The sequence below is a fragment of the Bos indicus x Bos taurus genome, chromosome 1 (assembly GCF_003369695.1).
Source record: "Bos indicus x Bos taurus breed Angus x Brahman F1 hybrid chromosome 1, Bos_hybrid_MaternalHap_v2.0, whole genome shotgun sequence".
Classification (NCBI taxonomy): Eukaryota; Metazoa; Chordata; class Mammalia; order Artiodactyla; family Bovidae; genus Bos; species Bos indicus x Bos taurus.
In genome coordinates this window covers 129126051-129154048 of record NC_040076.1, presented here as the reverse complement: position 1 = coordinate 129154048, position 27998 = coordinate 129126051, and the positions used below count along the sequence as shown (strand labels likewise).

The window sequence follows — 27998 nt, the reverse complement described above, 5'->3', positions numbered from 1 at the left end:
ACTGACATTGAGGTTTCCCAATCAATTGGCCCAGCCACATCACATATTTTAAGTTCATACTCAATAAGTTCACCCATGAACTCAGATCTTTTGACCTGCTTCTTAGACCTCCACTCTTAAAGGAGTGCTCAAAGATCATCAGATACCTGAGGAAAATCTTTAAAAGGAAAGACAGAAATCAAACCAATAATAGCAGGACCAGTAACAGTAATCTGAAGAAAGCATACCAATAAGGGAAAAGGAAAACTCCAACTATCACTTATACCCTAACAGAGGGTATGAAGAGAAACTCTGATCAATAAACAAGATTTTAAAAGTCCAAGAATAACAAAATGAGAAAACCAGTGCCAAGAAGTCCAACATCTGAACAACAGTTCCACAGAGAGGATATGGAAAACATAGGAAGGAAATCAACAGAAACATGATTCAACAAAATCTCTCAAAAATGAAGGAATGCGCTTCCAATTAAGACAGCTCATCTAATACCTAGCAGAATGAATGATGACTGACTCCTAAGCCAGGGCCCACCATCATGATAACATTACAGAACAACAGGAGCAAGATCCAAAAAGCTTCCAAAGAGAAAAAACAGATCAGGCACCAAGACTCAGGAATATAAATGGTTTAGACTTCAACAATAACTAGAAACCAGAAGACAAAATAGAATTTTTTTTTTTATAATTCTGAGAGAAAACTATCTCCAACTTAGAATTCTATATCCAGTTAAGTGGCCAAATATGTTCTAGGGTAGAACAATGGCACTTTCAGATATTCAAGGTCACAAAAACATTTACTTCCTATCAATAAAAAACCCTTTTCTCAGAAAACCACTGAAGGACATACTCCAGCAAAATGAGGGAGTAAACCAGGAAAGAAGATAGGGGATATAGGAAACAATGGCTCAAGACGAAGGGAGGCCCCAACATGATGGGGAGGGGATACTCATGATGAGTGAAAAAGTCAGCTGAGCCTGAAGGAGACTGAACACACTGAAAGGAGATAGCAAGGAAGTCTGGAGAAGCAGCAGAGTAGGAAGAATAACCCTAAACACATAGAGAAATAAGCAACGTTAATAAAAGAATCAGTTATTAACTCAGGGAAAACAACTGAAAAAAGGGGAAGCTATAATATGGCTCAGCTGTCAACAGGGTTTAAATAGTCATAATAATATAAACAATGGATACTGATCTAATCAAAATTATGATGTAACGATTTAAGTGGCATGTAGGTTGTTGAAGCAGGGGGAGTGAAAGAAAGATAAATTCTTCATTTTCTACAGAGTGGGAGGTCCCAAAAAATACCTAAAACTGAGAAACAGCAATATAATAAGCATGTTGCTACTAAGTCATGTCAGTCGTGTCCGACTCTGTGTGACCCCATAGACGGCAGCCCACCAGGTGAAGTCGCTCAGTCGTGTCTGACTCTTAGCGACCCCATGGTCTGCAGCCTACCAGGCTCCTCCGTCCATGGGATTTTCCAGGCAAGAGTACTGGAGTGGGGTGCCATTGCCTTCTCCATAATAAGCATGTTAGACATGTGGAAATAAATGCCAATAGTCAGCTAAAAGAATTAAGTGATTACCACTAGGGAGCGTAAATGAGAGAAGGGAGAGGGCTGTGTTCTCCTAAGCCTTCCAAAGCTTTTGTGCACATAACTTGGATTTTAAAGCAGCACTTTTCACAAGAGTCAGAAACAACTGAAATGTCCACCGACAGAGGACTAGATAAAGATGTGGTACATACATACAATGGTATACTACACAGCCATAAATAGAATGAAATAATGCCAGTGGATCTAGAGATTATCATACTAAGTGAAGTAAGTCAGAAAGACAAAGACAAATATCACATAGTATCACTTATATGTGGCATTTAAAATATGGCACAAAACCTATTTAAGAAACAGAAACAGATTCATAGACATAGAGAACAGATTTGTGGTTGCCAAGGAGGGGAGACGGACAGAGATGGACTAGGAGGGGGTTGGCAGGTGCAAACCATTTTGTATAGAATGGATAGACAACACCCTACTGTACAGCACAGAGAACTATACTCAATATTCTGCGATAAGCCACAACAGAAAAGATTATAAAAAAAGAATGTATATTTGTGTATAACTGAGTCATATACAGCAGACAGGCACAACACTGTAAATCAACTATGTTTCAAGAATAAACAAACTCTGATTATAAAAATGCTACTTTAAGGAAAACGCTCATCACTAATGATAAATTTTATGTGTATTTTACAGAAAGAGAGAAGCTAGCTAGGATAGAGAAAAATACAGCATAGAAATGAAAATACTCATAGAATGGAAAAGAAGTCTAGAGAAAGGGAAGACTAATAAATCACCTTCAACATATAAAGGGGATATGAAGGACAATGAGAAAGGAGAAGGAAGCATATTAATAAGTGACCTAAATTTATAAGAGAAAGTCCACTGCCATAAGGAAACAATTACAGTGACAATAAAGAAAGAAAGTTCAAACTCATACAAACATTCTTTCAAATTGCTGGCTTTAAAAACACACATAAATAAACAAACAACCCCCCTTACCTGCTTTTCCAAGAAGTGTGCAACTCTGGTCCTCTGCTCTTTCGGGATGGTCGGGAGGACCTTATCGGCCATGCTGAAGTCCCTCCGCATGACGGCTGTCTGGTACTCCAGCACTGAAACCAGCAGGGAGTAGCTAACGATGTTCAGTTCCTTATCCCCCAGATAAAGCCTGTTGTCTTTAGGAATATAGCCCAGGAGATACATTGTCCTGTAAGAGAAATGGAAACTAATTTAGAATTAAGCCCAGATCAGTACATACTCTCTCCCTCCCTTCTTCCCTCTGCTTCTTGCTCAAAATCTTTTCATTTGATTGATGCAGTTTTAGTTAGCAAATTGCCACCTATTAAAACCATAACACTGAAAAACCAGGCCTATCATTGTTACAAGCCAGCAACTGGTTTTATTTTTAAAGTATACTTTTAAATTTAGGATATTAAAAACAAAAGCAAAACGATAGTCAGCTACCTGTCCAAGTGGGCAATGGTGACTATTTCTCCTCCAACATAATAATTTAATCTGTTCACAGAACTTGTGTAAATGAAGCAATCGCCTACCCACAGCCCTGTTTTCACAATTTCCTGAATTTCACCAAGAACCTACAGAAAGAAAATGAAGCCTGTTATTATCTTATTCAACAACAAATAACAAACTTTCAATAACAAAAAACTGAATGTAATTAGGGGTGATGGATAGAAAAAGAGATGCAAAGAAAGAATCCTATTTCAAGAAAGAAAATCTTTCTTGGAATGTCTATCTTCTTTCTTCATTTAAGAACAGATTCCTGAATGAGCATCTATAAAGTCTTACCGTTGAGTTAAAGCTATAATCTAAGAAAGTGCTGATTGAAATTCCTAACATACATGAGACTGGCATAATAAGTATTTCACAAAATCTTCTAAGACACCTCTACCATGGACGATTTATCTTTATATTTGGAAGTTCATTTAATTTATTTTTTTAAAGATAATTATAGACTCTCTTAATTTATTTTTTAAATGGAGGAAAATTGCTTTACAATATTGTATTGGTTTTTGCAGTACAACAAAGTGAATCAGCCATAATTAATATATATATCTTCTCCCTCTTGAGCTTCCATCCCTTCCCCACCAAGTTCCACCCCTCTAAGTCATCAGAGAGTACCAGGATAGGCTCCCTCTGCTTGAAAACCCATTGTAAATAACTCTAACTAAACTGTCTTAGGACCGTAACAACTTCTAACCTCCTTACTGAAAAACTGTCAAAGCTGGTCTAAAGATTTCCTATAATCAAAGCACAAATCTCTTTTAACAAATACTTTCAGACCCTGATCTTTGAGCCAAGACTTTAATTTCCACATTTTACCATAACTCCTTAAGTGTTTATTAAGTTTTCCCAAACCTAATTTACAATAAAATGTTACACTGAGTGAAGTTCAGCTGTAAGTACATAATTCGTTTAAAAACAAAGCTAAAGTTTCACTGATGCAATTACCTCAAAACCATCTTCAATGCCATCTTCAGTAACTCCTTCATGTGTTTCCTGTGCAGCCAAGACTTTTTCTGACAGATATTTAAGGATAAAAAATGACTCCTCAGTTGCAATACAGACTAGCTCTCCAGAGTCAGACCAGAAAATCTGTGACATGACAAACAAAAACACAGATAAATGATTTTGGAGTCTATCTGAATGTGACAAACTGCATATGCTGTTTCCTGCAAGATTTATCTTCTTACATTAGAATAAAAAGTAAGCACTTAATCTGATACACACACACACACACATACACACACACACTTGGGAGGTTGGACAGGGCGCTGCTATTTTATTTACAGAAATGGAAAGCCCTAGGGAGGCAGGAAGGAGCGCTGGCAGTAAGTGCTGGCAGTAAGTGAGATTCAGAGGAGTACAGACTATTTCTAGCTGCTCTACAACAGTGTCTCTCCCTCCCCCCACCCCCATTATGACCCCCACACCAAACCTTTTTTAGGCATTTTTTTCCCACTTTCCTTTATGAAGTTTTAATATCACAGATACTACACATCTGAAAGTGAAAGTTGCTCAGTCGTGTCCGACTCTTTGCGGCCCCATGGACAGTAGCCTACCAGGCTCCTCTGTCCCTGGAATTCTCCAGGCAAGAATACTGAAGTGGGTAGCCGTTCCCTTCTCCAGGGGATCTTTCCAACTCAGGGATCAAACTCAGGTCTCCTACGTTGCAGGCAGATTCTTTACCAACTGAGCCACCCAGAACGCCCACTATCCATCTATACATTATGTAATACATAAACATACACATAGTATACAAACACATAACATGTATGAACATATGAACATCTATGTTTTATAGATAAAATAGAGTACTTTTTCTCATCAATTGGTTTCAGGAACCAATGTCTGCCCCCTTGAGGATGATGCCTCCCTTGCTGAGACAATGCAGACACTAGCAATCAGAACCAGGACCCTGGGAGATATCTGTCTCCAGAGATAACTTCCTGACAATGAAAGCTCTCAAAGAAGCAGGCAGATCTAAAGGTAGAAAACCATCACTGGTGAACGGCCACCTAAAGTTTAAACAGCCGTTATCAGATAACGTAGGCAAAGGCTTTCTGAACTGAGTGGGAGACTTGCAGGTCTTGCCACGTGAAGAACTCATTGACTTTTCCTCTTCAAAGCATTAAAGCCATTTAAAATACGACTAGCACTTGGCATTTGTACAACTCTTTATACTTTTCAAAAAGCCCAACATCTACTACCTTATCTAAATACCCCAATCCTCCTTTTAAAAGCAATCCCGAGGTAAATGGCCCCATGTCCATCACAATGGGACAGGGACAGCAGGGTACCAGGGTATTTCTTGGCCTCAGGGACCCAGAGTTTGTCACAAAGAGGTACATTCCAAAAACAGCAAAGACGGAAGCTCACGTGTTTGGGTTGAATTTCAATTCTGCGTATGAGTTCCGTATTTTCCCAGTCATAGAAAGCTAAACCATTTACAGACCTGACTCCCAGTAAGAAGCCTCCATAGATACCTACAAAGAACAACAAAATATTTTCAGATCTTTAGATGTTTTTGAGGCATTACAAAGTTTCTAAAATTGTATCATATATAAACAGCACTTACTTTCAGCTCCAAAGTCTGGTTTAAATGATTTTTTTTCCTTAAAGTTCTTAAATATCTTTACAACACTGTTGCTCTCTCTTATTGCATACCTAGGGGGAAAAGGAAAGCAATTATAGCCTATTACATATATACTACACTGTAATTCCACCAAATATTACAAGTATCTTCAAATGTATTTAAGTAGTGAATTACACAAAAATATAAAATTAATATCTGAAGATTCACTAATATATTTTTTTCCTAAGAGATCAGTGAACTGCTTACAGTTGGACAAATAATGAACAGGCTTCACAATGTCTATTACACAAATTACTAGGGCTTACAAACCATTTTAAAAGATCCAAATGTCCTTCAACAGGTGAATGAGTAAACCAACTGTGGTCTATGCATACAATGGAATACTACTCTGCCAAAAAGGGAACCAGTTATTGATCCATGCAACCGTAAGTTGCTGTTTAGTCGCTCAGTCGTGTTTGACTCTTTGCAACCCCAGACTGTAGCCTGCCAGGCTCCTCTGTCCGTGGGATTCCACAGGCAAAAATATTGGAGTGGGTAGCCATTTCCTTCTCCAGGGGATATTCCCAGATAAGAGATCAAACCCGCACATATCCTGCATCGCAGGCAGATTCGTTATCACTGAGCAATCCGGGAAGCCCATGTAATAACATGGATGCAGCTCAAATACATTATGCTGAGCAAAACAAGCCAGACGACAAGTATATACCGCACAACTCCACTGATGAAATCCTAAAGAAGACAAATCTAATCTAGTGGGGAACAAGGGTGGGGTGCTGCCTATAAGAGAAACAAGGGGATTGTTTTTGAGGTGACAGAAATGTTGACTGTGCTGGTGGTTACAGGTTACATCCATGTGTCCAAATTCGCTGAAAGATACACTTAAAACAGTGCCTTTTATTTTGTATAAATTATTCCTCAATAAAAAGTAACTTAAAAAAACAAAAACTTTTATAAGTGGCTCACTAGGTCAGTCATGCTTAGCAACAACTTATAAATTGTGTATACTCTGGCTTCTCTCTTGAAAGGGGGCTATGGCTGGATATTCAAGAGTATTATGAGAAAGGGATGGAATAAGTACTTTGCTCCAATAGGAAAGATGCTGAACAGGGAGGGCCTGGGCTGGATAAACCTGAAAAGAGGGAACTATCAAAACAGAGGGAGACGTGTGCTGAGAGAGGTATGGCAAGTCACAAACCATAACCGTGCTCAAGGTAACAAAGTACTTTTTAGTATATGGAACTGTGCATAAATGAGTTTATTTAGGAAACTGATGAAAAGATCTTACCTCTCAGGGACCTTTTTGTTAAAAACTAAAAAGCATGCATCTTACTGAGCAATGCTGAGGCCTAAGTTGCCCACTGTTGGCAGAAGAGGCAACACAAAATATGGAGAAAACAAAACCAAGAAAACTATGAAGATGTAACTCAGTGTGTAGTCTGGAAAAAACCAAAACCCCCATGTTTATTACATGCACCAAACAGGAATCAAAAAGGAACCAGTCAGTAAATATCTAGTATAATATTGAGAGGTAGATTTTTTTCTGTTTTTAATGAGACAATTTTATGAACATTTTGAATTCAGACAGAATTTAAGAATGGGAGATAAGTAACATCATCATTTCTGTGATGTTTTATCACAGATTCATTAAGTTTTTATCATGATTACATTAGAATCTAGTATCTCTCCAAGTGGTTCAGATGAGGGCAGCAGCAGCAGCTCAGGATGCAGGTTCTGAGTGGGGAGGTGGGACCTGCCAAGGTCTTTATCTGAGGGACTACTCTGCCTTCAGCCCTGCCTTGGGCTCCACCAAGGAAAAATAGGTGTTGGGTCCCCAGTTTATTATTGGGTCAGATTGAGTGAGCCAGCTCAAAACCGAGTATAAAATGTTAAATGCAGCTCATGCTGCACATTTGCCCCTGACTAATCCTCCAACACAGGTCTGGTGAGAACTGGTCTTCAACATGGAGAAGCACAGCCTACTGAGCCTTGCAGACCTCTTCAATACAGCTGCATACAGAATGCCCACTGGTTATCAGGGGCAGCTGATATGACACAGACAAAACTTACTCTGAAGAGTCGTGGGCCCACGCGAACTCCTGGGCAGACCCAAAGCTCTTGTTCCTCAGTGCCATTGCCGTGTAGATGATGTACTCGCCGTCACCACACACCACAACAAACCTACAAGTTAGAAAAGCCAGGGTGGGGAGAAGTACAGAGGACCAATGACATGCAGAAGTTAAGAAACAATGATTTATCTTGTTTCTAATATGGTGAAATATTTCTAATAACAAATGTTATTTCAGTTGACTGTAACAAATGAACCTAATATCTTTTAAAGTTACATATTTCTTGGAATACAGAGCTAGACAAAAATACTACACCCAACAAATCAAAAGCAGATTATGAAGATGGGGTTACTGCTGAAAATATTATTGCAATGGCCTCTCTTACAAACAAAGGGTCAGGAAGATAAGAAAGGCTGGAGACGTATAGGAGAGGACTCCAATAATTCAACTAGCATTTGTTGAGTACTCAGATACCTGGCATTTTGCTCATTACATCTACACAATAAGAAGGCATGACCTTCTTGCAAGGCTACCATCACTTTAAAGCTGATCATTCAAATAAATGAAAATATCTTACCCCACTTTTCAATGACTGTTAAATTTATGATATTTGTAATAAACAGGGTATTTTTAACATTTGATTGGAAAAAAAGAATGTTGCATGGTCAAAACTTTCTCAACAGACATATTGGCTGTTATTTGACTGCCAAAGGTGAAATGTAAAACTTAAGCAAAAATTGTTTTATGATATTAAGGGGAAAATATGTAATGTGTTCTTATTCTTCATAAGAAAACTTTATTGCAAGTAATTATGGAGACCATTTACTGAACAAGGCAGCATACTTGGTTTATATACTTGGTCTTTTTTAATACTCAGGACAGCATTATAAAATGCTCAGATCTACTTTAAAATAATTTTTAAAGCTTACACGTTTAAACTCATTGTATGAGAAACAAGATGTTCAGTGCTTTACAAATCTTAAGGGAGAAACAAAGCTGATGGTACAAATTACAGAGAAGAAGCAGAATTATTACCTTTCCCAAAACTTTTTCAAAAGACAAAGACCTCACAACTCTTCTTAAGAGCAATGAGTCAGCAAATATGTAGAGAGCACCTACTAAGTCTTGGGTAAAACAGGATTCTTGCCCTTGAAGGAGCATAAGGACATGTCATAAGGACGCATACCAACACATATGAAGTAGAGTCAACACAAAACTATTCCACTGTTCAAAACTGTGTAGTGGGAAAGGCCAGGAAGGCAATTATGCTTCACTGTGCATGAAGATAAGATCAACAGGCCTGGCTGCCTGCCACTGTGTTGAGGACTGTGAGGTCAGGGCAAAAGCTCCATGAGGAATGCGCATCACAGGCAGGGCTGCGAGACAAGCTGTGGATATGCAAACACACACAGAGGTCCAGAGGGAGATTCTGGTGGTGGCTTACCGCCCGTTAGGATTGTGCTGAATAGTCTGAGGGTATATTTCACAACTGCCCATATCTTTTACTGCCAGTGGCAGTCTTTCTCCATCTTTAATTTCAGCATCTCCCATTGCTTTTAGGTTGGCCTGCTGGACTTCTGAATGTTTGGCCCAGATTATCTTTCCATTGGCATCCATGGACATGGCAGGTTCCTCCCGACCAAGCTGGAGGAATGACAAATGACTTTTAGCCACAAAAAGGAGAACAAATGAAACTACAACAAAATAAACATTTTCTATTTTCATTTAATGGAGGGCTCCTTTCTTCCACTTAACTCTCCTCGCCAGTACCTAATCTCTTTTAAGTACATAGCTCAATGACAGAGTGCCAGTTTAACAAAGCTGGTGACTTAGAAGAAAACTGCTCCCCCTGTATACCCTATTCAGAGACGGTGCAATGAGAGATTACCTTAACAATGATGCTCCCTTCATCATAGCCCAAAGCAACGTTATTGGACCCTCGCAGGCTGGCCACACACCATACTCTCTCCATTCCATAATTCAAAGTACTCTCAAGGCGATAGGTGCTTGAATGCCAAATACGCACAGTTCCTGAAAAAACAATGTGAATCAGCCATTTGACTTGAATACCCAAAAGTGAACTGTCAGGTGGACCAGCCACGTCAAGTCTTTATATTCAAACACAACACACTTCCTGGAAGCTTCATTTTTGATCTGTAGTCTGTGACTTTATAGAGCAACATAAACATATAATAGAAAGTACATAACAAGCTAAAACAAAGAAATGTCATTTTTATGTGTGAAATAATGACAGGATTCCTGGGTACAGTGCCTACTACATGCCAGATGCTTTCTATGTTATTTCTCCACATCCTTGCACTATGATCCTATGAAGCAGGTATATCTATTCCCATTTCATAATGTATCTAAATCACACATCTATGAAGTGGCAGAGCCTGAATCTGATCCCAGGATTTCAGACTCCAAAGCACAGGCTTTTTCCGTCTTCCCCTAGCACTTCTAGGTGTCCTCTTATGTACCTATCAGAGTCAAAACACATCAGAATCATGATGATGATAATGATAGTAACAATGTCCTTGTACTCTACTATAGCTTAAGTAATCTACTCTATTAAAAAATAGCAAAATCTTTTGAAACCTCCAATGAAAGTGTAGGGCACTAAGCTGGCTTACGTATCCACTCAGCAATGAATGATAAGCATAGGAATAAATATACATTTCTAACTTACCATCTTCTGAACCTGTGATGATAATGGGCAGCTCAGGATGAAAACTGGCACAAGACACATTTTGGGCATGTCCCTCCAGTGTCTGTACACAAGTTTTATTCTATAGTCAATACACAGAAAACACTCTTATTAGTGGAAAACAATAACTCATCCTTAATTTTCCCCGAGCACAGATACACAATCAATGATAATGGTCATAAAAATCTAAACAATATTCAATACAGAGATTTTTGAAAGAGAATCATCTTATTGTGTACATGTTTTCTCATTATTTGATAGTACAGGCAAAAGTAACTATCATATTTAAAGAAGAAAACATACACACACACACACCCTGAAAGAGATGGTTTTCATCTAAGTATCAGTGCCCCCATTTCCTAAGATGTCTTTAATGTTTTTATCCTGCATTTAAACACAGATTTGAGTATCTCACGATAAGTGGTTTTCTAGGCCTCATTTTATTAACTATTCGTGGTTATTTTGATGTGCTAAGTCGCTTCAGTCATGTCTGACTCTGTGCGACCCCATAGATGGCAGCCCACAAGGCTCCCCTGTCCCTGGGATTCTCCAGGCAAGAACACTGGAGTGGGTGAGAAACAAAAAAATTAAAATTTAAAATCTTGGAGATAAAAAGTGTAGAAACAAGAGTTCATAATCAGGTTTACAAGAGTTTATGTGGCAAAATGATAGCACTATTGTGATGTATGACATTGGTCACTAGTGTGCTAGTTTTGAAATACAAATGGAAGTCTGCCAATGAGGATACTAAAGGATATAAGAATTCATTTTAATTAAAACCTTGAAATTTCTCATTTCTAGTAGTAAATGAAAAATGAACATGATGGCATTTTATTTTTAAACTCTTAATAAGCATTTGTTGTTATTTTCATGGGGAATTCTGAGACCACAGTTTAGGTGCAATTCCTGATGCCTTATTATTATGCTCAAAACAGAGTTCAACAACCCAAGTTTGAACTGTCCTGTAAGAAACAGTGAGACGTACATCTAACATAAGGCAAGTAAGCTATGAAAAAACTGTACCTGATAGTCCCATATTTTCACAAGACGGTCATCTGCTCCTGAGATGAGGTATGGCTTGTCACCACCACTGTAGTAATCAATGCAATTCACACCTTTCTCATGTCCCTCCAGAGTGAAGTTTGGGGACGATGAGCCCAGCTGCCACACCTTCAGAGAGCAACAGCATCTGCCAGTCAACATGGGGCCTTCATTTCAGAAGGCAGCTCCACCACACCCCTGACAGGTCACAGAAATGCCAAAGCCCAGCAGAGAAGCTGAAGAATGCTCAGTTTTTCACCCACGTGTTTGGGTTCTTTCTCACTTTACTTGAATTTCCAGAGGGCAGAATCACTATGGCATTCTCTGAAATGCCAAATTCCAGGCTTTATCCTTAGAGATTATGATTCAGTGGAACTACAATGAAATTCAGGAATCTAGATTTTCAACAGACACCCCAGGTGTCTTGACTTTGAGAAACACTACTGTAAGGGTAGGAAATGATGTTATGAGAGAGTTATTAGTAACACAAAGCTAATGAAAATGGACTTAGTGAGATGTATTAAAAGGAAAAAAATTACTGCTTTAATCAAAAAATTTCAAGTATGAAAAAGCAGTCAAATATTACTACAGCACTGCTATTGAGCTTTATCTTTACAAATATTTATTTTGTATGACCACTACATGCGAGGCCCCGTGGGGAATACAAAGATATGTAAACAAACTTTACTAGGGCCAAAGGTAAGACAATTTTGTCCTCAAGTTATATCGAATTTAGTGAAGAAAGTTTGAAACTAATTTCAAAGTTTTTAACCTATGTCAAAAACAAGGATAATTTAGTAAAAGAAAAATGATAATAAAGTAATTCAAAGCCCTAAGATATTCAACATGTACTATTTAATAATAAGTTGTCAAACAGAAGACAACAGTTTATATAAGGTAAAGGAAAACTAATAAAAATGTTACATAGATGTAAGCCTGTTCATGTAAGCGAAGTTAAATCTATGCATATGGAAATATTTTAAATACTACAGTGGGAAAAGGAATATATGTGCACTCACTGCAACATGCATCTAATACAGACAGGGCACTGTGCTGCTTGCCAATGTGTGTCTGCTTGTGGGAGAAGGGTAACATACGGTTCCTGCCCCAAACATCAACATTTCAGGAATAAAGATTTCCCATTATTATTCAGCAGGAAGGCCATAAGAGGCCAAAAAGAATGGAAGGAATGGGATGAGAATGGCTCTGTCTAGGGGTGAAACGGATGTCTGAAGGGAGCTTCTCAGAGTAAATAACTGCTAAGCCTTGAAAGATGAGTAATTCTCCAGAGGAAAGAAATCAAAAAGGGAGAATAAAGAATACTGTAGGCAGAGGGACCAGCTGAATGAGGTAAGGTTCCGTGAACATTCATGGCTTCTTGAGAAAATGGTGAGGAGACCAGGTTTACAGGACATGACTCCTAACATTAGCTAAGGTTGGTCTTGCAAACCCTTGTATTCCACACCAAGGCATCTGGACTTTACCCTTAGATTGGGAACTGACAAGACGGAACCCATGTTTTAGAAAGATAACTGGCAGTGGTATGGAGAAATAGAGTAAGAAAAAGAGAATGGAGGCAAATGAAATAGATTAATAATCAGCAGAAGGAAACAGCAAATACACTAACAAAGAGGAAAACAGTGACCTAGAGAAGACACAGGCATTTTCTTATTCTGGGTTTGCAGAGGTTTAAAACTCTTACAATATACTGCTTCCACATGGAGAAACACCCCTCCATTAAGAGCACTGAGTTGCCACACCATTTTTCTAAACAGAATATGCCCTTCTGAATCAAAATAAGAAGTCCTATTTTGCTTCAAAATGAGCTTTTGAGGGAAACTTCTAAGATAGGAATAACTTTCTGGGAAGACAGCAGTAAAATACCTAACACAATTATATCTCACCAACAAGCATAACTGACACAAACAATGGGCATCTTACCTTGATTGTCCTGTCCAAAGAAGCACTAGCAAACTGGTTGTTATCTTTAGGGTTGATCACAATCTGCATTACATAATGGGTGTGTCCTTCAAACACTTGTGAGCAAGACCATTTTTTATCCCAGTCCCAGAGTTTAATAAGCATGTCATCTACACCAAAAGAAAGTCTCCACTTAGTTGCAATATCTATTTCTTTCATTCAGAACTAAGGTGCAGAATCTCTGTGCCTTTTTAAGGAAGAAAATCTAACACAAATCATATATTCCATGACTTACAGACACCGAATCAGAATTGAACAGATTTTTTCAAAATGCTTATTCTAAGAATAATTTTAACTTTCTGAAGAATGGAGATAAAAGAGATTACTAATAGCAAATATACAATTTTCATGGAAAAAATTTAAAATAGACTCAATGGGTTTTACAGAATGATAAAAGAGTAACAAGTTTAATTAGAGTCTAAGTATGACTGAATAATGATGACAATGACTATTTCAGAAACAAGCATTTCTCTTTTAATCAGTTCAGTTGCTTAGTCATGTCTGACTCTTTTCAACCCCATGGACTGCAGCACGCCAGGCTTCAACTGGTTAAAAAAAGTTCTGAAATACTTCTCAATTTCTAACTTAAAAATGTTTCAAAGAGCTATTACCAATTTAGTGCAACTTGTTTTACTGCTACTGCTAAATCACTTCAGTTGTGTCTGACTCTGTGTGACCCCATAGACAGCAGCCCACCAGGCTCCCCCGTCCCTGGGATTCTCCAGGCAAGAACACTGGAGTGGGTTGCCATTTCCTTCTCCAATGCATGAAAGTGAAAAGTGAAAGTGAAGTCGCTCAGTCGTGTCCGACTCTTAGCAACCCCATGGACTGCAGCCTACCAGGCTCCTCCATCCATGGGATTTTCCAAGCAAGAGTACTGGAGTGGGGTGCCATTGCCTTCTCCGGCAACTTGTTTTAACTGCCTTCCAAAAAGCTCCACTGCTTTATACATAATACCAAGGTGCAAACTAGTCTGAATATAAAGATAAAACTGACTAGAGTATATGGCAATCTGCCAAAAACTCACTCACTCAGCAGGTAAATTAGCTTTCTGTTCAGCAGATGTTCCACATCTAGACCTTCAGGTCTTCCCTGACAGGAATCAGAGCAACTGCTACACAAATCCTAAGTAGAGCTGACATTCATTAAAATACAAAAGCAAGCAGCACTGATAGCATGTTAATGGATTTAAATAGTTTAAAGGCTGCTTGAAATCAGAACTCTACTTGTAACAGCAGTAAATGAATTGCATGTCTCACTAAATGAAAATGAATTACTCAAAGAGACCTACATGACCAATAGGGGTCATCTCTTACCACTGCTGGTTAGAATGAAAGGCTGGGTTGGATGAACAGCAATACAGCGAATGTAGTCTGAATGTGCCTCAAACATATGAACTCTCTCCAGAGTGTTGTAATTGAATACTCTAATCTGCATGTCATCCTAGAAATGAAAATTTAAAAACCATCATTACTCTTATGAAGTAAACTGCACAAAAAAATATACTATAGGCTCAAGGTATAAAGTTCAGGCTTCAAAACACTGCACTAATTAACAAAAGAAAGCAAGAATCAAAATTCTGCAACTCATTTAGGTAATCACTGACCAATTCAGAAATGGGATTAGAAATTCATATGCTTACTTACCGCTCCTGTTACAACCCAATTCTTCCTTGCAACAAACTTTGCAGCTCGGACAGGAAGATCACATACTTCAAATGTTTTCACCAGTGTCTTAAAAATGTAACAAGAACATACCACTTTGAGTTATGAAAAAACAACTGAAAAATCTTTTCTGTTATATTTAAAACATCCAATTATTTAGATCACTTCTAATCTTAAAAATATTCTCTAGCTAAAATATAAAAGCAGTTGAATGGAAAACATTGACCAACCATCTTTTCTTAAACAGATTCAAACCTAAAATACTTATAAAAGAAAAAAGAAAGCAAATATCCACAAGATGAATCTCCCCATCCTCTGTGCTCCAGTCCTTCCCTACTTCTCTAGCCCCATCCTTAGCTACTCTCAGCCTTACCTTTGCTCCCATTCTCTCCACCTGAAAACCCACCCAAAGAACCTTATACTCCACTTTTACAACATAGCACTTTCATAATTACATGCTTAATGTCAGTCTTTCCTGCTAAGCCCCCTGAGGGTGGGAATCTTGTTCACCACTGTATACCTAGAGCCTAAGAACAGCGGATGAAAAACAACCCATGTGTAATAAGTATTTATTGAATGAATTAGCTCTTAGTTTTGTTCTTTTAAAAATTAAACCCATAAATTCATAAAATAAACTTATAAACAATATACAATTCTTTTGTATACTTCAGCAATATACTTCCATACAGAAGCTGTTTCTTTTTAGTGATGAACTAAGTGATTTCTAATTCCTCACAGTGATTAAGATGTCCTTTAAAGCTGCTCAGAATAGAATTATATACACAGGATAGAAAGCTGCTCAGAAAAGAATGATACACACAGGATAAAGGTGGAAAACTAGAAGACCGTGCCAGAAAGAACAACAACGAATGCATTTCTTTGTCCTCCCACTTTGATACTTTGTTCTCTAAAATTCTGAAAGTCAAACTATCCCTTTTAAAAAATTATTTCATTCTTTTTTTATATATACAATTTATTTTTTGGCTGTTCTGGGTCTTCCTGCTGCACAAGTTTTTCTCTAGCTGTGGAGACTGGGGGCTCTTCTCTCGTTGTTGTGCATGGGCCTCTCATTGCAGTGGCCTTTCTTAAAGCACAGCACAGGCGCAAGGGTGCACAGGCTTCAGCAGTTGTGGCACATGGGCTCATGTAGCTGTTCCTAGGCTCTGAGGCACAGAATCAATAGCTGTGGTGCACGGGCTTAGCTGCTCTGCGGTATGTGGTACGCTTCTGGTTTGGGTATCGAATCCATGTCTCCTGCATTGACAGGTGGATTCTTTACCACTGAGCCACCAGGGAAGCCCCAAACTATCACTTTTCTGTATCTGTTTCTGTACTAGAGAATAGTGAAAAGAGCATATTATGATTGATTAACCAGGTGTACCAAATTTAAAAATAGGAATTGGTTCGTAAGAACTGTTGAGCCCAATCTGGCTTCTTGAGCAAGACCTCAAAGATTCTTCAGAAAAGACTGAATAAGTGAGGACATGAGCTGCAACCTGCACAATCATTACCAGCTGACTGTGATACAGACACACGTTGAGCAGGCAGAACATGCAACCTACAAGATGACATGGTAACGCACAAAAGCTCTTAGTTCAGTTCAGTTCAGTCGCTCAGTTGTGTCCGACTCTTTGCGACCCCATGAACCGGAGCACACCAGGCCTCTCTGTCCATCACCAACTCCCGGAGTTTACCCAAACTCATGTCCACTAAGTTGGTGATGCCATCCAACCATCTCATCCTCTGTCATCCCCTTCTCCTCCTGCCCCTAATCCCTCCCAGCATCAGGGTCTTTTCAAATGAGTCAACTCTTCGCATCAGGTAGCCAAAGTATTGGAGTTTCAGCTTCAACATCAGTCCTTCCAGTGAACACCCAGGACTGATCTCCTTTAGGATGGACTGGTTGGATCTCCGTGCAGTCCACGAGACTCTCAAGAGTCTTCTCCAACACCACAGTTCAAAAGCATCAATTCTTCGGCGCTCAGCCTTCTTCACAGTCTGACTCTCACATCCATACATGACCACTGGAAAAACCATAGCCTTGACTAGACGGACCTTTGTTGGCAAAGTAATGTCTCTGCTTTTTAATATGCTGTCTAGGTTGGTCGTAACTTTCCTTCCAAGGAGTAAGCGTCTTTTAATTTCATGGCTGCAGTCACCATCTGCAGTGATTTTGGAGCCCCCCAAAATAAAGTCTGACACTGTTTCCCCATCTATTTCCCATGAAGTGATGGGACCGGATGCCATGATCTTCGTTTCCTGAATGTTGAGCTTTAAGCCAACTTTTTCACTCTCCTCTTTCACTTTCATCAAGAGGCTCTTTAGTTCTTCACTTTCTGCCATAGGGTGGTGTCATCTGCATATCTGAGGTTATTGATATTTCTCCCAGCAATCTTGATTCCAGCTTGTGCTTCTTCCAGCCCAGCGTTTCTCATGATGTACTCTGCATGGAAGTTAAATAAGCAGGGTGACAATATACAGCCTTGACGTACTCCTGTTCCTATTTGGAACCAGTCTGTTGTTCCATGTCCAATTCTAACTGTTGCTTCTGACCTGCATATAGGTTTCTCAAGAGGTAGGTCAGGTGGTCTGGTATTCCCATCTCTTTCAGAATTTTCCACAGTTTATTGTGATCCACACAGTCAAAGGCTGTGGTATAGTCAGTAAAGGCGAAATAGATGTTTTTCTGGAACTCTCTTGCTTTTTCGATGACCCAGAAGATGTTGGCAATTTGATCTCTGGTTCCTCTGCCTTTTCTAAAACCAGCTTGAACATCTGGAAGTTCACTGCTGAAGCCTGGCTTGGAGAATTTTGAGCATTACTTTACTAGCGTGTGAGATGAGTGCAATTGTGCAATAATTTGAGCATTCTTTGGCATTGCCTTTCTTTGGGACTGGAATGAAAACTGACCTTTTCCAGTCCTGTGGCCACTGCTGAGTTTTCCAAATTTGCTGACATACTGAGTGCAGCACTTTCACAGCATCATCTTTTAGGAGTTGAAATAGCTCAACTGGAATTCCATCACCTCCACTAGCTTTGTCATATTGATGCTTCCTAAGGCCCACTTGACTTCACTTTCCAGGATGTCTGGCTCTAGTTAAGTGATCACACCATTGTGATTATCTGGGTTGTGAAGTTCTTTTTTTGTATAGTTCTTCTGTGTATTCTTGCCACCTCTTCTTAATATCCTCTGCTTCTGTTAGGTCTATACCATGTCTGTCCTTTATTGAGCCCATCTTTGCATGAATGTTCCCTTGGTATCTCTAATTTTTTGAAGAGATCGGTAGTCTTTCCCATTCTGTTGTTTTTATTTCTTTGCATTGATCGCTGAGGAAGGCTTTCTTATCTCTCCTTGCTATTCTTTGGAACTCTGCATTCAGATACGTATATCTTTCCTATTCTCCTTTGCTTGTCACTTCTCTTCTTTTCACAGCTATTTGTAAGGCCTCTTAAGGAGGCAACAAACTCAGGGATCTGCTGAGCAGTAAAAAATAAAGCAGCCACAGCACTAACAGTCATGGTTCAGGTCTACATTAAAAGCTGTGGCTGATACAAATGACCTAAGGGATGGTCTTCCTACTCCAGAAACTAAACAAGATAAAAAGGATGAAATACTACACACTCAACATATAAATCACCAATGAGAAGTAAGTAAATAAAGAAATACTTGTATGGTGCCTGACAGGTTTCATACACAATTTAATCTAATTTGATTTAATCATTCTGACAATCCTGTGAAGTAAGAAAGGCAACATATCATTTTCATTTAGGTAAGTAAATCAAGCCTCAACATGGTTAAGTCTTCCCCACATCATTTAATTAGCAGGATGGCTTCAAATTCTAACATACTGATTTTTTAACTGCTGCACCCATCACCGCAAAGAGTATATAATTCCTCATTTGAAATTCAAGAACATTTGAATTTACTCCCTAAAACCTTTTCGGCTCTTTCAAGCATGTTGCTCTCCATATACATGAGTGCCAAGTAACTTCTGTTGGTGATAAAGGAAGAAAAGCAGGGACATCCAAAACAAATCAACCATTCAATAAGACTTACTGAGTATCTACTGCGAGCCTGACTGTCAGGTGCCCACTTGAAATAACAATGGGAATTAACACTAGGAAAAGCCCTGTCCTCACAGAACCTTATTTTCTTGAAGGAAAGAAGGAAATTTTAAAAATTACCAATGAGATGAATTATGAAGGGGGAAGCAGATGGTCCTGCAGAAGGGCACAGAAGGGTACAAACACAAAGATGAAGCAAAGTAGATGACCTGAATCAAGCAGTTACATTATAGTAAAAGTAAGCGAAGTACACCTGGGCTTTAGAGCATACCATAGTGAGAGGAAGGAGAGCGAGCGATGGTAAAATGGAGCTGACAGAGGGAACCCCTAAGAAGCATGGCGGGGGTGGGGGAGGCACCAATATATCTGTTAAGCACAAAATCAGAAAGATTTTAAACATTTGGATAGAATAGATCCCCTACCCCACCAAAAGCAGTTAGCAAGCATCCTTTCCACAGCAAGGCAAAAGGAATTCACAAGATTTGAAACTGCAGAGGACAGAAATTCTGAATTAGTGATATACTGATAGGAAAGTTTATTATTCAGTAGTTCAACACATAGTTACTGAGCACTTATTGTATGTCAGGTAACGTCATAGACACTGGGATACAGCAGAAAACAAAATGTTAATGTGAATAAAATATCACTGGTGGGGTCCTAGTTGAATGTGCAGTCCTTACTGTTTCATTAGAATGATATAAGCTGTTAAGTTTACTTTTGAACTTGGTTCCTCCTAAGGCCTATTTTTGCCATCTTAAACCCCTCAAATGTGAATTTTATCTGGATTTTAAAAACTTAACCTTGGATGTTGGGGATAATTACTGTATAAATAGACACAAAACTGTATAGTATAGTGCTGACTATATGTTCTATACGTTGAAAGAAAAAGATTAAGGATGGCCAAAAAAGACTGGAAAAGATAAACTAAGTTGAAAAATATATTACTTACTCAGAGGAAAGCATTTAAGACAGATAATCTGTAAAGACATATTTCCACATGTAATGAAAAGCTGACTGCAAACATCTCTGATATTGTCTATAATCTGTATGGCTGCCTGAAAGTTATCTGCACCATGCATTATATTAAGCATGTGGGGGAAAATTAGTAAAAGTAAAAATCCCATTTTTAAGATTTTTAGAATACTCACTGAATGGCAAATTAAGCACCATTAAATACTATTATCTAGAGCAAGTGATCTTATATTGGTCAGTTTCTTCAAAGAAGAGCTAATACTACCTACATGAGAACTTAATACTTCAATATTGGATACAATGAGCCCAGAACAGTTTCTACCACAAGCTCTATCTTCATAAATGTTAGCTTATCTTTATTAAAAATACTTTGTACCAATTTATTTGGAAAAGCAGTATATATATATATATATATATATACACACACATACACACACTACCATTATATTTATTTTCTTTCATTATAAACAGTCTAAGACAGTATTTCTAATAAAGTCCTTAAAAATTTCTACCTGTGTTTCATGATTCCAAACGCACACGCTACCATTGTAAAGACTGGCCAACATCCATGGCTCTGTAGGATGCAAATCCACACTCTTAACTCGATCGGATCGAGCAGTAAGTTTTCTCTTGATATCAAGTCGCAGAGGCTAAGGAGAAACATGAAAAACAAGCAAACAAAATGTTATATTGCCATGTCAAATGAAACATGTTTGCGATCTTGAGTAAAAACAGACCGTGAGTCCGGGTGAACTCCGGGAGTTGGTGATGGACAGGGAGGCCTGGCGTGCTGCGATTCATGGGGTCACAGAGAGTCGGACACGACTGAGCGACTGAACTGAATTGAACTGAACATGCATACAAAACAATTCAGTTTTTACTTTGCGAAACTGTAGCCACAGTTTAAAGTCTAAAGCACCTACTTATTCACTCATACATACAAAAAATACGACTATTTAAAAAACTTTAACTCATAGCAGCACTTGTCAAACTTTTTGGTTTACAGACACCTTTACAGTATTAATTTTTGAGGACACTAAAAAGCTTCTGTTTATGTGAAGGGTGAAAGGTGAAAGGCTCAGTTGTGTCCAACTCTTTTACAACCCCGTGGACTGTAGCCCGCCAGGCTCCTCTGTCCATGGAATTCGCCAGGCAAGAATACTGGAGTGGGTTGCCATTCCCTTCTCCAAAGGATCTTCCCAATTTAGGGATCGAACCCGAGTCTCCTGTATTGCAGGCAGATTCTTTACCGTTTGAGCCACCTTATTTATGTAGATTATATTTATTAATATTTATCATGTTAAAAATTAAAACTAAGACAACTTCAAAATATTCATGTATTAATTCATTTTCAAAAACAAACTAAACCTATTCACGTTAACTTAAACAAAATAACTACAGCTTTGAAAGAAATTCAGTGATAAGAGTAGCAATGTTTACAGTTCTGCAGAACTCTTTAAATTCTGACTTAACAAGACAGTTCATTTCTCGTATCTACTTTGGCCCTCAATATGTTGTGATATGTTGTTCTGGTTGATACATGAGAAAAAAAAAAAAAAAACTGGCTCATAGATACAGAGAACAACAGATTGGTAGCTGCCAGAGGTGGAGTGTAGAAGAGGGAGAAATAGGTAGAGGGGGTCAAAAGGTACAAACTTCCAGTTATAAAGTAAATCATGGAGATGTATTGTACAGCAAAGCAGTTAATACAGTGTTGTGTATTTGACAGGTGCTAAGAGAGTAGATCTTAAATGTTCTCATTACAAGAAAAAAACACAAAAACAAACAATTTTATAACTATGTATGGTGACAAATGTTAACTGGACTTATTGTGGTGATTGTTTTACTATATATAAATATCAAATCATTGTATTAGACACCTAAAACTAACATAATAATATGTCAATTATACCTTTACTATTTTTTTAAATTGAGTTCTTCAGAGAATCGTAGATGTATTTTGGCAATAGTGTTATTATAGTAAATGCTAGACAATGTAATGTGGGATCAATAAGGGCCATGTCCATGAAGGGCTCTGGAGTCAAATGGGAATGTTTATAATATTTTAATGGATTTAAGTTATAATAACCAAATGGAAATTAGAAGAATTTTGAACCAAAGCTAAAATACTCTCTTGTCATAAATACTAAGAGTTTAAAACAGCATTTTTCAACCTGGATTTGTCATCTGAACCACAGAAAAAAAAATGATCTAAATAACTATTTTCTCAGTTCTTCCAAGGATGGCTTTTTAGGAGAAAAGTTAATTCATTATACACACTGATGGCTTATGGCAGTAGTCTCAGTTCTCTCTTGGAAGCAGATATGAGGAAGACTGATTTAAAACCTGTTTCTCCTTCAGCAGGTTTTAAACACAGCCTAAGAGTTTACTTGGCAAGTTTAGTTACCATCAAATTTTTATTTTTGCTATCTTCTGTGATGTTCATGAATGGGAGAGAAATTTAACATTACTTTTCTACACAAATGAAGCCTGCTAAATGATTTCAGCAGAGGTAATTTCCTGAGACATAGCAAACACCTCACAAAGCTCTTATTTATTGTTTTGGACATCTATTAAATCTGGGTCACTGACTACTTCAAACCTGGTTCTCACTTCTATAAATGCCTCCCCTACTTCTGGCAACAACCTCCACCCCTTACTTTCCTTTAAAAGATCTAAGTTCTCTGGCTCTTCACAATCGCCACAAAAATGTCTTCTCCATCTCAAACTTTCTACTTTCAAACCATTATTTTCACATTCCTTCCTGAAGCAGGACTTTTTCACTTCATCTATTTCTGGATCTTGCCCCATTAATTACCTTCACAAATATTAACTTTTTTTCTGGTCTCTCCATAGTTAGCAAACATGATGTGTCTATTATATGCCAGGAATCATGGTGGGAGTTTAACATAAGCCAGCATATCTCATACTTTTTCTCCAGCCAATGAGGAAATTGTACACTTTTAAACTATGCACATTTTACCATTAAAAAATGTTTTAAATGATTGATTACTGAGTAAAAGTGAAGGTGGCCCAAGGTACAAAGCAATACCAGTATAACAACATGCCCCTAGTGCACAATCTCAAGAGCCAAGGGCTCTTGCTGCATTTCTCCCAATATTTTAGTGCCTACTTTGAATGAGACATCGTACTAGGGACTGTGGAATACCAAGACGAGTAAGGTACTCATAAAAGTGACTGAAAGTGGCTCAGTCATGTCTGACTCTTTGCGACCCCATGGACTATTCAGCCCATGGAACTCTCCAAGCCAGAATACTGGAGTGGGTAGCCTTTCCCTTCTCCAGACAATCTTCCCAACCCAGGGATCAAACCCAGGTCTCCAGCATTGCAGGTGGCTTCTTTACCAACTGAACCACAAGGGAAGCCCAAGAATACTGGAGTGGGTGAAAATGAAAGTGAAGTTACTCGGTTGTGTCTGACTCTTTGCAACCCTAAGGACTGTAGCCCACCAGGCTTCTCCATCCATGGAATTTTCCACTGGAGTGGGTAGCCTTTCCCTTACTCCAGGGGATCTTCCCAATTGAGGAATCGAACCGGGGTCTCCTGCATTGCAGGCTGATTCTTTACCAACTGAGCTATCAGGAAAGATACTCATATTACAGCCTTAACTCTAAACATCTCCTTGTATCTCCCCAAGGCCGAAGGCATTTAGGACTTAGCTTAAACGTCACTGCCATCATATAATCTTTTGGATTACCCTACTAGAAGTATCCTTTCCTGCAGGATCCTACAGAATTTAACGTTTAATATTTGTGCACATGTCTCTTTTTGGTTTCTAGAGTAGATGCTCCTTAAGAGCTCATTCATGTCCAATATTCAGCACTTTATATATTTGGGTATGGGAGGCTTCTGTGCTGGCTCAGCACTTAAGAATCTGCCTGCCAATACAGGAGACATGGGTTCAGTCCCTGAACTGAGAAGATCCCGTGGAGAAGGAAATGGCAATTAACTCCAGAATTCTTGCCTGGAAAATCCCATGGACAGAGGAGCCTCGGTGTGTCCATGGGGTCACGTGACTGAGCGATTAAACAACAACAAAAGAGGTTTAAGAACAGATAGGATAATCAAGATCTAAAGAATCATGATGCACTCAAGCTTCAGTTCCACTGCTCATCTCAAATGCATGACAGTGGCCAAGTTTACTTAACTTCCCTCAGGTTTGATGTATATAAAACTATTGACTATTATCTATCCCTTAGTGTAATGAGAATTAAATTCAGTATTAAGCAGTAAGAACAGTGCCTTGCCTATTTTAACCACTCCATGAACATTTATAACTCACTCTCCCACCTGCTATGAGAATTAGGAAGCAAATGTTTAGCAAAATCCATGGCACACAGTAAACGCTCTATGGTAAATGAGTGAACAAATTTACATTTAAAATCTTTTGTAAAAGATTTTAAATGTGTTAAAGAATGAAATATTTAATTATAAAAATACTCTTAAAAATCGCAAAAGAAAACTAAATTAGGCAGATGCAAGGGGCTGTTTCCAAAAATGTCCATTTTGAAAACCACAGCACACTCCAGAGCAGGTCCTTGGTAATACAAGGTAGGAGGACTCAAGTTTTGTTCTGGGGCTCTTATCTGGGGACCCAAGAAGGCTCATGAATGAGTATTGGTGGGTGAGAGTATCTGTGAGTGAGCCCATTAAATTTGTATGCAATGCTGTGTTTATGCATTTTTATGGAAATATTCATAATGTTCACAAGTTTCCCCAGGGAATCAACTTCTGTTGCAGTTAAAACTCTGCAGCAATTAGCCTTAAACTTTTTTCCCCCCTTTTAACTGCAAGGTGAGGGACCTGGACTTATTAATCCCTAAGGTCTTCAAGCTCCAAAATCTCTGAACCTGTGTTGCCTAACAAGTTAAAAAAAAAAAAAGGGCAAGAAAATGTTTAAATACAAAATACACAATCTCTTGCATGCTTTTGGAAAGAAATTCTCACACTATCGCACTGTTTTTCTTACTATTATAACTTAAATGCAAAAATATTTTAGCGCATATTTGGGGGTGATAATAAAAAAACGGTGTGATGATCTGTCATTTGTCAAAAATGCTGTATGACTGTCATTCTTCAGTTCAGTCACTCAGTCGTGTCCGACTCTTTGCAACCCCATGGACTGCAGCACGCCAGGCCTCCCTGTTCATCGCCAACTCCCGTTTACTCAAACTCATGTCCATTGAGTTAGTGATGCCATCCAACCATCTCATCCTCTGTCGCTCTCTTCTCCTGCCTTCAATCTTTCCCAGCATCAGGATCTTTTCAGGGTTATTCTTCAGTCACTATATTTGCAAATGCAGACAAGCAGGCCAACCAGTTTTATAAAATACGTCCCAACTCTTCGCTTCTCCCTTGACACTTAAGCTGGGATTCCAAAGCATCTGAAATTCCACTTTTGACTCTATAGGATCCATTCACATTTCGAAAGGTGGGGGGGATGGGGGCGCCTCCCTGTTTAAGTTCGTAGTTTGCGGCATACTATACCAAAATAAGCAGAAGAGTGCAAAATCAGCTGTCACCGTTTTAAAGGCACAATGAGGTAGTTTCATCAAAACCTACAGAATTCAACATTTTCGGCTTCCTATATTTCCCTACACTGCAGACCGCAGAAGCTCTAGCAAACGTCTTAAGCACCGAAATCAGGGATCGTCCAGGCACTGTCTTCCCAAACGACCTGCCGCCTCTTCCCTTCCAGAATTCAAACTGGACCAGGACCCCTCAAGGCCTGAGGCGGTGGCTGCAGCAGGAACCCAGGCCGCGGACAACTGCGGGTCCCAGGCCAGGAGCCCCAAGAATTGGCCTTGGCCACATGGGGCCCCACTGCCTCCTGCAAGGCCTGGACTTACCATGGCTCCGTCGGTCCGAGCCCGGGCGCCCTCACTCGCTACAGACCAAGAAGTCTTGGAGAAACCCACCGACCCGCTGACCAGGCGACTGACTGACGTGGAACTTCCGGGCGGAGTTCTCGCGATAGTAAAGACCAGAGCGAGCGCCTGCGCAAAGTCGGCGCAGGGCTGGTTTCCTAAGCCCCGCCCCAGTTTCCTAGGCAACAGGGCCTCCAGACTGCCCTAAGCGGACCTGGCGCCTCCGGAGAAAGCGGGGTGTGGCCTCTAGAATCCTTTGCAGTGCCTTGGGGCAGCTCATAGTGGAGTAGAAACAAACTGAGAGTTAAAAAAAAAAAAAAAAAACAAGAAAAAGCGAAATGCTACTTTCGAGTGCTAACGGCCGGAGAAACTCCCCCACAGTGGAGTTGTGTCACAGGAGCTGAGAAGTTCTGTCAGAGGGAGAGGGCGGAGGAGAGAAGGGAAGATGAAGCGAGGCTCTCAGCCCACTTTTACCTTGGTCTGCCTGAGAATGAGGCCCATGTAGTCCTTTCCCGGCCCTGCTCGGGGCACCGATTTCTGTTGGAAAGATGTGGGCGGCTTTCAGGGCTGAGCTTCATACTTCTGAGATCGAAGGGCAGCGAAGAGTCTTCAGCTTTGGAGCTCCCCAGAGACCTGGCTGCGATTCATGGGGTCGCGAAGAGTCGGACACAACTGAGCGACTGAACTGACTGAGGAGATAGGAGTATCATCAGGGCCTGCAGGATCTCCTTTTGTTGAGCATCGACCTCATTGTTCATTCATTTATAATTATATATCAATCTTCGGCTATGTGCCAGAATACTTTCCTCTCATCTTCACATCAAATCTGAATTACCTCCATATTACTGATGAGGAAGTCAGTTCAGTCAGTTCAGTTGCCCTGTCCTGTCTCTGATCCCATGGATGGCAGCACACCAGGCTTACCTGTCCATCACCTACTCCCGGAGCTTGCTCAAACTCATGTCCATCAAGTCGGTGATGCCGTCCAACCGTCTCATCCTCTGTTGTCCCCTTCTCCTCCTGCCTTCTATCTTTTCCAGCATCAGGGTCTTTTCCAATGAGTCAGCTCTTCACATCAGGTGGCCAAAATATTGGAGTTTCAGCCTCAGCATGCGTCCTTCCAATGAATATTCAGGACTGATTTCTTTTAGGATTGACTGGTTTGATCTTACAGTCCAAGGGACTCTCAAGAGTCTTCTCCAATAGCACAGTTCAAAAGCATCAGTTTTTTGGTGCTCAGTTTTCTTTATGGTCCACCCTCCATCCATACATAACTACTAGAAAAACCATAGCTTTTACTCTATGGACCTTTGTTGGCAAAGTAATGTCTCTGCTTTTTAATCTAGGTTGGTCATAGCTTGTCTTCCAAGGAGCACGCGTCTTTGAATTTCAGGAAACCAATGAGGAAACTAAAGTTCAAAGAAGTGTCCCAGCCAAGGCCACACAGTAAATCGTAGAGTTAGGATTTGGTATGTCCTCAAAGTCCTGTGCTCTTTCTCCTCCACTGAAATACATCTTCATTAAGGTAGTTGAACTCTAGCATAAGGACCTGAGCCGTAGGGATTGCAAAATGAACTGCTAGAGCATTTGCCTACCACCACCTTCTGAGTTCCCACTTTTTAAAATAAATTTAGTTTTTAATTTTCTAAACACAGTGGGCCAAATAACTTTGACCTTTTGCTACATGTAAATGTGTAGCAAAGGCCTGAAAGTAGCCTTGAAGCTTTTGTAGACTTTTAAATTATCAGAAAGGAAAAGAGTTTGTGTGTGTGTGTGTGTGTGTGTGTGTGTAGAAAGTAATATTCAGAGGGAGACATATAGACTCTGCATCAAGTAATTTGGCTTTTAGCAGGAGCTTTATTGCTAATGTAATTTCTTTGTGGGTCTTAGTGTTCCTCACCTTAAAAAAAAAAAATGTTTGTACATCACTAGGCACCCAAGAGT

General features: G+C 39.4%; 1 protein-coding gene across 1 annotated transcript in view; it reads right to left on the bottom strand.

Annotated features, from left to right (window-relative positions):
- COPB2 (coatomer protein complex subunit beta 2) overlaps window positions 1–26164 on the bottom strand; it is a 32961-nt gene extending 6797 nt beyond the window's left edge. The window contains exons 1-15 of the mRNA XM_027544907.1: window positions 26037–26164; window positions 20679–20816; window positions 15112–15198; window positions 14782–14908; window positions 13427–13575; window positions 11468–11614; window positions 10427–10526; window positions 9626–9768; window positions 9182–9381; window positions 7739–7849; window positions 5654–5742; window positions 5455–5561; window positions 4027–4170; window positions 3022–3152; window positions 2557–2764 (exon numbers count right to left, since the gene is read on the bottom strand). Of these exons, the coding sequence (XP_027400708.1) occupies window positions 2557–2764; window positions 3022–3152; window positions 4027–4170; window positions 5455–5561; window positions 5654–5742; window positions 7739–7849; window positions 9182–9381; window positions 9626–9768; window positions 10427–10526; window positions 11468–11614; window positions 13427–13575; window positions 14782–14908; window positions 15112–15198; window positions 20679–20816; window positions 26037–26039 (1884 nt within the window). The 5' untranslated portion in view covers window positions 26040–26164. The remainder of the gene's footprint in view (window positions 1–2556; window positions 2765–3021; window positions 3153–4026; window positions 4171–5454; window positions 5562–5653; window positions 5743–7738; window positions 7850–9181; window positions 9382–9625; window positions 9769–10426; window positions 10527–11467; window positions 11615–13426; window positions 13576–14781; window positions 14909–15111; window positions 15199–20678; window positions 20817–26036) is intronic.
- Window positions 26165–27998: the final 1834 nt, after the last annotated feature.